Consider the following 11,431-nt stretch of genomic DNA (forward strand, 5'->3'; position numbering starts at 1 on the left):
ATCATGTGATCTCTGTGGGAGATTAATAACAAATGAACAAATGCATGCTTTTAGTTAGTTGGTGTTTGACTCTTTATGCTGGGATACCCACTGGTTGTACTATGGGAGGAATAGGTCTACAACCAATCAGCATGACATATGCCTAGTTTGATTTTAACCCGCTTCCTCACTTAAGACCGTTGATCTTCTCAACATTTGACATACTGTATCAGTCAGTAGGGATCTGGAGTCCGTGTGAATTGTGATTGGTCAGCCTCAGAGGTCTGTTGGACCAGTCCTGTGTTTCCAGCAGTGCACAAGTGTGTACGTAGGACTAAGAATAATGTCACCTGCTAGGGTCACATGCTTTCCTTCAAGAATGTGCACATGGCAAGTGTGTCTAGCCTCTATGGTGGACCATTGTTGTTAAGCGCCAAGGGAAAGTCCAGAGGGGACGCCCTGACAAACCTATCACAGGCCCCTGGTCGCTCAGAATGAGAAACAACGTTGGGCTCTGATGCTGGTATTTGTCGCTGTTGTTATGGAACAAGTGGGACAAAGGGGGGAAAATCCCCACAGCAGTTGTCTTATTGTACTGTTGCCAGATTCAACACACACATCCCCTGCTGCTCCCCCCAGAAAAAGCAGCTCTTGTAGCGTTCCAGTTGTCATCCAATCTAATGTTGCTTTTCTAGGAACTTGACCGAGTTTCCCTGTAAAGCAGGAACAGCAGAATTAGAAAAACAGATGCAATCACTCCCCATTGCTACGGTGCTGCAATTCTGGAGGGAAGCTGATTCGATTTTGGAGGGAAGCATCTCATTCAGTGTTATGGTGACGTAGTTTGTTTTGATGAGATAATGTTGGCAAGCTGTACTGTAGAGATCTGCAAGAGCCAGTAAATTGGTGTGATTTGGAAGCCAACTGCTGTCCAAAGTTTTGTAAGTGATAAATTGTTCTGGACTGCTTTATTCAGGGTTCTTTTTAAGAATGACATGTGTGGTTCTAATGGCTTCAGGAAGTTCTTACCATGTATAAAGATATCCTAGTTTATTTATCATGGTTGTGATGTATAGTGTGTTGTGTAGCTAAATGAGCCAGAAGTGGATATTTTCCCATTAGGAACATCTGTAAAATTATTCAGAACTATTACATCTTCACTGCAAACATTTGTCTCACATTGTTTGCTTTTTTTGGGAGCTTTTCATAAAAAATGACAATAACATCTTAGAGAGGCATTCTGGGGACAATAAGTTCAGTGAAAAGTAAGGTTTTAACCACATCTTTGTAGGGGTTTACAGTCGTACACAAACACAAAAACACAATAAGGAAATATTTCAATGACCTCAAGGGAGGGAAGAGGTTTCCTAACCCTATCTCTGTCCAGTACCTACTTAGACCCATCACCCCTGAGGGAACACAGGCAGACCGGATTGCTTAAACACATCAGTGTCATTCCTCAATCCGACTGTCATTTACCAGATAACAGATGGTTTCCATGTTTTCCCACATACTTTCAAGATATATCTTCTTATTCCATGAAAAATGTGTATTAATGACTGATTTAAAGCAAAATGTTAACAATGTGTCATCTATCTCATGTTGTTTTGTACAGTACTCAGAGTAGTGAGTCATGGGAAAACATCTATCCTATCATGTTTCCTTATTTTTTGGATGGTCCAAATTCCAATATTTACCCAATAACCTCACTGTTTTCATGGAATTCTACCATGTATTTCCAACTCAGGAATTTGGGGTCCAAAACTATTTCTCTGTTGTATTGCCACTATGTGTTGCGTAACTTGTTTTGGTATTTTAGGGTACTGATGATAGGCTCTAATGTGGATGTTGTGCTACTAGCACATGTCAGACGTAAGGTTTAATGAGCCGCAGGTGTCAGATTAGGCACAATGAGTCCACTGTGTGTTAAGCACAGGAGTAATAACACTACTATTACAACAGTAGCCATCCACATCAAATTATATTAGTGTTATTTCTCTTATGCTTGTTTGCAAATATTGATAAAACCTGTGAATGACAACTGTCTCTATATTGATGGCACTAGGTTCAGCATGTGATTGTATCAAGAGATTAAGAATGCTTTTTTGGTCAATTGTACTCAAGGTCCAACCGAAATTTGAGTTCCGCTTTTAACACAACCCCTCCTAAAGACACACATACTGTACTTATAAAGTTTTGGAGCGGTGTGTGGGGCTGCCACACTGGGCCCAGGGGGGCTGTTGTTGTTTGGGTTAAGTGCCTTGCTCAAGGGCACAATGGCAGCTGGTTTGATACCAGATTCCAGTTGCCAGCTCACTTCCCGCCAGATTTTTCCCATCAGACCCGGGATTCGAACTGGCAACCCTCCGGCTGCTGGTTCGCCTCGAACCACCAGACTACCTGCCGACTATATGCTTATATTGTCAGTCTTGTAAATTATGTATTGCCAACAATTATACACTATTGAGTGATGTTGACAGAGATTTTAATAATGTCCTAAGAATAGCTACATATTGTATCTAGTTACATGTTATAGGGTTAGAACAAGATTTAAGGAATTCAAGAACACAATATGTAGATCAGGGGAGTAGTAAATCCAATAATACCCAGATGTATAATGTACTCACTTTATTAAAGTATCATGATTTTCCTTCATACAGTGCACTGCATTTCAGTTCATAAAAGTAAATGTACTCATCAGCTGGCATGGAGACCAATTTGATCAGTCTGTCCAAAGCCACACGTGTAAAATCAGAAAGATGAATCTATAAAAACAAAGACAGCAATGGAAACTTGCCCAAATATATTACAGCTTAATATACAAATATATACAGGTACATTCAATAAATAGAATATGAAACATTATTGGGATGCATTATGGCTATTATGTAGGGCTGTCCACCAATGTTTGCAAAGGCTCACAGATATGTTCTGTATTTAGTGTAGCATTTTGTTTGACCTTTCAAAAGGGCATGATTGACCAATAGGGTTAAGGTAATTGTTTCCACATAACTTTTGACCTATAAAGGAAGTTATAAAAGTTTTCAGGAAATGCTAACTTCTGCTTGTGACCTCTATCTTCTCAAGTCAAGCGGCCAATTAAATATTAATCTAAACACAACAATCCAGTTTGACTAGTTGTTGAATGATCAAATTGACTGACGTGGATTAACGCCCTTAAAGTGACCCCTGCCAAACACAATAACCAAATGCACACAAAGAACAAGCAGGGAATTAATCTACAACAACTCATATATACTGTATAACACTGATTGAAAAGCCATGTACACAGATCACTGTAATATTCAACTCAGGAGACAGTGTCACCATCTTTGGTCCCTGTGGTGGTGGCAGTTAGTTGTTTAGGCACGATGGCATTAGTGACATGACTATTATAGTGTGCATACCGAATGTGTCAAAAAGCTTTCTTAAAAGCAGAAGCTATGTTAATCTCTTTGAATCAAAAGTTTGAATCGGAACTACCCAGTATAGGGTTAGAAATACATTGATGTGATTTGTATACATGGACACAGATGAAGGATTACAAAGATAATGTAGCAACTTTAGACAAAGTCAAAAGCATGAAAAAGCTGATTTTAGAATGACATTTGTAACACTCTCCATGATGGCGGTTAATAGAAGAAAAAGCCCATAAACTGACTCCCAGCACAGTGGATAAAGTGATATAGATTGTGCTTGGGGGTGGAGATGACATGACAGAATGGAAGGCAGAAAACGGTACATGTCAGAGGCTAACATCTCTTATCTTCTCTCCAGCACGTTCTCCCTGGCTTCATCCAGCTTTGGCTGTGGGCTGCAGTGCAGACTGTATTCAAGTGCTGCTTCATGCATTGTTCTTCTTGAAGAGGCTTCCCTGCATCTTGAGCCTGTGCATCCTAAAGATAAGAGAGAAGAGAAAAAAAAGTTCAAAAGAAAACGAGGAAGGAAGTTCTGAATCCTATCTTTGGATATGATAGATTTTTATGCATTCAAAGTTTCACAAAGTTTCCAAAATGTTCTAGATTTCTTACGTTTTCTCTTTCCGGCTCATGTTGTCCTCTTTTGATTTGACAAAGACTGCGTCGTCTTTTCCTCTGACGAGGTAGGCAAACTCTCCATCTTTAGCGCTGAAGATCACCCTGGAGTCAGACAGTAAAGACTATCAGTGAAGCCTTCTGAAACATGTATCATACAACTTCAAAGACTGGCAATGTGAAAGATGATGTGCAGTGTCAAAGATATTCATATATGGTCCACAGTACTGCTGGGTTTTGATTGATCCATCTCATCAATTGGAATATTCAGTTCATCATTATCATCATAACTTACTTGGACTGAGTCTCCCCGGCCTTGACACGCATTTTGCGGATGTGGAAGTTGCTGTTACCCCACCAGTCAGACCAGCTGAAGTAAGCGTCTTTCTCCCAACGCAGCTTGACCATAAGCAGCTCCCCGATGTCCACGTCGGTGGTCAGCAGGAAGGACACGGTGCGATTAGTGTTCAGGAACGGCCTGAGAGGTCACACACAGGTCAAAGGTTAGGGGGTCAGTTCACCTTCTGTACTGTATACAGTACCCAGCTGAGGAGAGGCGACGAGGTGATATCTCTGGGGTTAATTATGTCAGTGTATAATATTTGTACGTTTGGATATGTTTAGAAATGATATCAAGCATTTCTAGACAACTAAGTATATAAAAAATAAATAATAATGATTTTAATATTTTCTTTAATATCAGACTATACGTACATGATGTAGGGAATGTCTGTCTTCTCATCATGGGTTCCGTACAGAGAGATTTTCATGGGCTGCTCAGTGTAGTCCAGTTTCTCGCTGCTGAAGAAATGCACCTTCACTTGGTAATGGAAAACTGTGGAAAGAATGACGGAGACCTTAATTTAGAACCACGCCACACAGACGTCTGAAACCCTGAGTATGTTTGCCTATGCAAATACCTGCAGTGTGCCCAGTTGAGACACATTCTCCAACTGTTTGAAGTGTTTGTGGCATGTGGACATTATCCCATCACTGATGCCCACAGTTAAAGCTAAAGATCCTTATTCTGCTCCCACAGAACTGTAGTACCTCCATGATTATGACCTGTCTTTACATACCCATATTATAGATCTGCTTACTGCCATGACTAAGGGTGACTAAGGGAAGGAAAATTTTTAACTTCAGATTACACATTAACGAATAGAATTGGCATGTAAAGTATCCTCTAACTTTACACTGTAAGCAATCACGTGCAGTGGTGTCAAGTTACCAAACTACAGCCACTACTGAAATACTAATAGACTCACTCTAATGTGACTTTCATGGCTTGCACCATAAACCTTGTTTTATCCCCCCTGCTTGTTTTGGTTTGACCTTGATGCCACTAACGTATCAGATGTGTTAGACTGTGCCAATCCTACAATAGTGGGGTGAGGGGGGTTAAAAATTGACGCAGGCTGGGCATATGTTATGGAATCTTTTATGGATAGGGAGTCAGGAGGAACTGATAAAGGAGGGACTTGTGTAGACTTCGGAAGTCACACTGTTTGAACAGGGTTATCTAGTACTGGTACAGTATGTGCACTGGGGCCCCGTTGTACTAATGTAACATACATGGCCTGGTAAAGAGACTCTGTGTTCAGTTAAAGCTCTCAAGGCCAGCTTGAGCTAAGCCTAGCTCTATGCCACCACTACAGTAACTACATTTAGCCTTCTGGACCAATGCATTGAGGATTTGGTAACAAATGTACATCAAGTCTTAACTTATGAAAATCTATTTTAGTGCCAGGGAATAAACCTTCTGTTGTGAGAAAGATTAATCCAATTGTTCCTTTGTGCATGAGTGCTCTCTCATCCTAAAACAATTCCCCTACATCTCTCTCGCTCTTACGTTTGAAGGGCATCGTCTCACGGGTCTTGAGGTACATCTTGGTGCTCCGGGGCAGGCGGACCTTGTTGACGCCGTAGCCCACCTTGTTGCAACGGTTCTTGCGGCAGTTGAGACACATTCCCTTCATGAAGGCCTCCTTGGAGCTGCAGCGGTAGGCCATGGTCTGATGCTCTGCTGCGTTCACCAGCGAGTCGATGAACAGGTGGATGGAGCGCTCGTGGGAACACTTCACAATCTGGTCCATATCTACACAGGACCCACATAAAACAAGACCATTAGGACCATGATGACTAAATCACTGGCTGATTCTCATATATTCACCGGACTAACCGTGCAACCATGTCTGGGACATTTGCTTATTCAGACTTAAAGCTAAAGAAAAGTCAAGACATTGAAAGTGACACTTTTAATGGAGTCAAAGTACCTGATGCAGATATTCAAACTTAAAGAAACACGCCTCATGAAGATTTACTACACTGTAATAACAGAGTGTGATTTTATTACATTGCAGTGTTAAGTTATGGTACGTACTATGGATGCCTGTGGTGGCAATCATCATCATGGTGTTCTGCAGGTCACAGCCTGGCTGGAAGGTTCCTCCGTTGGGGTAGATGTCCACATGGCCCACCGGTCTCTGGATGCCGATGCTGCGGTCTGGGGAGCCCCGGGTGTTGGTGTGCAGGACGTCCACGAAGAGAGCATCATCAGGGGACAGGGTGGTCTGGTTGTCAGCGTGCTCAAAGGTCGGGCCGGCTGGGTCCAAACCTGGGAGACGGATGGAAGGAGAGAGAAGAGGGAAGTAGAGAGAGAGAGAGGGAGAGAACAGTCACAGTCCATCTGTAATACTGTGCATGAGAACATGCAGGCAAAAGCCTCAGTGTGCTTCCAGGACTGAAGTAAAGCCACAATGTACTCAATGGATGTGATTATGGTGTTTAATGGTATGCTGCCTCCAGGGCCTGATCTGGTTTAGGGATAAATATTTGAATATTCTAAGCAGGTCAAAGAGATTTCATAGTTGAGTAAACTTTATGGAGACAAACTCAGGGACTATTGAGGCTAAATTCATTGGGGTAGAACTTGCATATGTAGGCCTGTGCATGTATGTTTGCATCCATGGTACATGTAGTGACAGACTGATAGACAAACAATAAAACCTCTTCAGCAGAGAAGGACTGTCTGCTCACCTGTGATCCTGCTGACTTTGTGGTTGGTGAGGAAACCGGCGATGCCGGCTACATGAGCCCCCAGACTGTATCCCAGCAGATGTATCCTCTCCCAGGGGTAGTCCAGTGTTTTCTGACAAGGGGGGAAAGCAAAAATGGTTTATTCCTAATTCCTAGGCTGTCAAGTGTGACTGTGTAAAGACTTAGCTGTGAAACTTCTTATGCCATGGTTATGCGATGCTAACACCCTTTCAAGTATATTCTGTGACGTCAGTTATACTGTCTGCTTTCACATGTAACCATTTCAGGCAGTTTATCATACCAATGTGTCCTCCCTTGCCCTAAAGCATTTTTCTAGCAGACAATATGCTTCACATGTGCCGCTTCTATCAATAATGTGCTGTGTAATGATGCGGATCAACAACATGGCAGTAAAAAGCCTTTATGAGGCATACTAAATCAGAACCAGCAGGAAAACACATCCACAACTCTGACTTCTAAAACATTGTATCACCAATAATATACAGTATACTGAACAAAAACATAAACGCAACACGCATTCATTTCACAGATTTGACTGAGTTACAGTTCATATAAGGAAATCAGTCATTTGAAATACATTTATTATGGCCTAATCTATGGATTTCACATCACTGGGAATACAGATATGCATCTATCGGTCACAGATATCTTTTTTTTTTTAATTGCCTCACAATGGGCCTTAGGATCTCGTCACAGTATCTTTGTGCATTTAAATCGCCATCGATAAAATGTAATTGTGTTCATTGTCCGTAGCTTATGCCTGCCTATACTACAAACCCACCGCCACCATGGGGCACTCTGTTCACAACGTTGTCATCAGTAAACCACTCGCCCAGATGACGCCATACATGTGGTCTGCGGTTGTGAGGCCAGTTGGGCGTACTGCCAAATTCTCTAAAACGACGATGGAGGTGGCTTACGGTAGAGAAATTAACATGACATTTTCTGGCAACAGCACTGGTGGACATTCCTTTAGTCAGCATGCCAATTCCGCGTGACAAAACGGCACATTTTAGAGTGGAATTGTATTGTCCCCAGCACAAGGTGCACCTGTGTAAGGACCATGCTGTTTCTTGATATGCCAAACCTGTCAGGGGGATGGATTAATTTGGCAAAGGAGAAATGCTCACTAACATGGATGTAAACTAATTTGTGCACAACATTTTGGAGAAATAAGCTTTTTGTGACTATGGAACATTTCTGGGATATTTTATTTAAGCTCATGACACATGGGATAAACACTTTACATGTTGCACTTATATTTTTGTTCAGTGTATTTTTAATAACTAGATCGATTCCAAACTTCAGATACAACTTTTGTTCAACTCACCCATTTACACTACTGCCTGAAAGTCTGATCTCAAGTTAGAAATCAGGCCATTCTGTGAAGCTTATATTTAAGCAATAAGGGCCTAAGGGGGTGTTGTATATAGCCAATATACAACGGCTAAGGGCAATCCTTAGCACGAGTGCCTGGATACAGCCCTTAGCCGTGATATATTACCAATGCCTCATTACCAATGTCAGGTGCGTTATTGCTGTTTTAAACTGGTTACCAATGTAATTAGAGCTTTAAAAAATGTTTTTGTCATAACCCTGGTATACGGTCTGATATACCACGGCTTTCGGCCAATCAGCATTCAGGCTCGAACCACCCAGTTAATATTATATTATTTTCTGTGTACACAGTGACCTTGAGATCACTTACCTGCAGCCAGTTAACAAACTTGGCTACGTCTCTGCCCACCAGCTTGGTGTAAGCGGCGGAGGTAGGGTAGTGCTGCTGGGCCCGGGTCAGCCAGTCCACCACGATAACGTTGGCCTTGGGCTCCCTCTCATACAGCGCTGTCACCAGCTTAGGGACCCAGCTCTCAAATAGCCCTGTGACCTGGAAGACACAGTTCTAGGGTCAGTGGCTGGCGTGAAGCCCTGTCCCCCATTGTCTGCGCACTGCACTGATTGAAGACAAGCCAAGTGTCAGCACTTTAACACATGAATGAGCACTGGAGCGTTATAACTAGGGACAGCGGGAGGCTTCTCATCATGCATCTAGTTATCATTGCTGAATGTATTTTTAGGGACAATTATTGTTGAGTTATTTCGCTCATAATATAAACAATACAGCTTATTCAAACGATGGTAAACAATTTATGCTTTAGTGATAATCAATCATAATAGAATGTCAAAGCTTTTTACCGTCCATCCATGAATAACCACGAACGTCTGAGTCTCAGGGTTGAATTCACACTCTGGGATGGTTAAGGGCTGGCCAGGAACAATGTAGCACAGGTCATCATCTGGTACCTCAGCGGTTCTCAGGGAGAACTTGGATACAATGTCAGTGAGGTCCTCAAGCCATTCAGTAGAGTTGTTGTTACCTGCATAGAGTGATGATTTTGACATGTTTTTGTCATTTAGCAGGCACTCTTATCTAGAGCAATTTACAGGACAAATTAGTGTTAAGTGCCTTGCTCAACGGCACATCGACAGATTTGTCAACTAGTCGGCTCAGGGATTCAAACCAGTGACCTTTTGGTTACTTGCCTAATGCTCTTAACCGCTACACTAACTGCTGCCTGCTTTACTACTAGTGCATAATCTTGCATGTTAGAGCTTTAAACAAAAATCCTGTTCGAATAGCATACAGGTTACTATTATGCACAATGCAGGGGAGTCAATACTATTGTTTACATTTTCAACCAGATACATATTGAAACTCATTCTAGATGTCATATTAGTGAAGAGTTTGTCATAATCATGATTGCACAAGGCAGTCACTAGAAATTCAAACCCTTTACCACCACCAAAAATGTACTTCTGATTTGCATGACAAACCAAATCCAGCATCTACAATTTCTTTACAAGGAAACAAATTCCAGTATTTTTTATTGGATCTTTCAAGTGGTGGCAATTCAGCTTTTTATATTCACACACTGACTATCTTGGAAGAAAATAATTACAAAAACACAATCTGCAGAATGTATCAGTTTATCAATTGGTATAATCAATTAACAGCATGATAAAATAAATCATTAAACTTTTTAACAGTCAAGTGTCGCCCCCTTTTGCCACTTGCATTTCTACCAACCAAACATTCATTCATGATTCCACATTTTCTAGTAATGCTATTTCACACAAAACAAATCACAAATAAGCCTATTGACCACATTAAATATCGAATATAATGTTAATAATAATTGTAATATATATATATATGTGTGTGTTATTATGCAAGAATGTGTAAAACAAATGAAAAATAGTTATTTTGCATTAAAAAAATGCTAACATATTTTAGTTCTCAAAGTATTGTTGTAATTGCACTTGAATGTGCAAATAATTATTTTCTTCCTCATTTTCTTTCGGATCCAATTTTTGTTGTTGTTGCAATGGTTGGAAAGAGCTCCCACTGCGCACCCTAAACAAAAGATACCTGAGGGGTGGGGTAGGTGGGTCTGACAACTTCATAAACTATTTTCTGGGTTACTATGGGTCAGTTGGAGATGGCTGCACCAATTATGCTCCTTCCAGGTGGCTTGAGTGTTTATTTTATGGGAGAAATTCAACTAGGAGCGGACTGGGACCAGAAATCAGCCCTGGCATTTCTAAACACACCAGACCATTATTTTTCTTGAGGCCCCCACACTGGACCAAATTTTCCTTGAGGAACCCATTATTATCAAAATAATTATACTTTTGTGAAAAAGAAAAGAAAAAATTGACAGGCCCAGTGGACAAAAAACTTGACCAACCCATCTGGCATTTGCCCGTAATGCCAGATGGCTAGTCAGCCCCCAGGAAAATAATGTATTCATTTAACCTCTCTCTAACAAAGCCAAAGTCAGCTCTACAAACAGGAGACATATCCCTTACTTACCAAAAAGTGTTTGTTCTGGTGTACTTGAAAAAGATGCACAGATATTTGCAAGAATTATCCAAACGGTGACCAAATAGGTATTTTCTTTTCCCATATTATTGTTGATCTAGAGGTTTCTCTGACAAGTCCCGAATGAAAAGTTCCTTGAAAATTGGTTTAGGAGTAGTAGATCCAATTGTATAAGTCAGTAGGATCACAGCTCCGGTTAAAAACTGTGGTCTGACTGTGATCAGAGAGTTAATAATTTTCTTACGAAGTCTGCCACAATTGCCGCCCCAAGTTGTCTTTATGAGAGGCTCATTTGAATAAACAAACTCCATTGGTCTGAAATGAGTGGGCTGGTTCCAAATGCAAAATTGCAACAAAAATCGTTGGCAACTCTGTGCCTTCACCAATGCGCATTAAATGTGGAAATGTTATATTTCTGTTCTATAGCTTTCACTTGTAATCCTTCATTTCAGAATAATATCTTGTCATGATTAAA

General features: G+C 41.1%; 1 protein-coding gene across 1 annotated transcript; it reads right to left on the reverse strand.

Moving 5' to 3' along the window:
- Window positions 1-2,592: 2,592 nt before the first annotated feature.
- On the reverse strand, window positions 2,593-11,213 carry LOC115109213 (lipoprotein lipase-like). The gene is made up of 10 exons (XM_029633896.1): window positions 10,948-11,213; window positions 9,270-9,451; window positions 8,782-8,961; window positions 7,053-7,164; window positions 6,397-6,630; window positions 5,866-6,111; window positions 4,728-4,848; window positions 4,309-4,491; window positions 4,011-4,118; window positions 2,593-3,875 (listed from the first exon to the last, which is right to left on the reverse strand). Exons 1-10 carry the CDS (start codon window positions 11,039-11,041, stop codon window positions 3,824-3,826), a joined length of 1,512 nt encoding a protein of 503 aa, XP_029489756.1. The 5' UTR covers window positions 11,042-11,213; the 3' UTR covers window positions 2,593-3,823.
- Between the last annotated feature and the right edge of the window lie 218 nt (window positions 11,214-11,431).

Source organism: Oncorhynchus nerka, linkage group LG25, assembly GCF_034236695.1.
Source record: "Oncorhynchus nerka isolate Pitt River linkage group LG25, Oner_Uvic_2.0, whole genome shotgun sequence".
NCBI lineage: Eukaryota > Metazoa > Chordata > Actinopteri > Salmoniformes > Salmonidae > Oncorhynchus > Oncorhynchus nerka.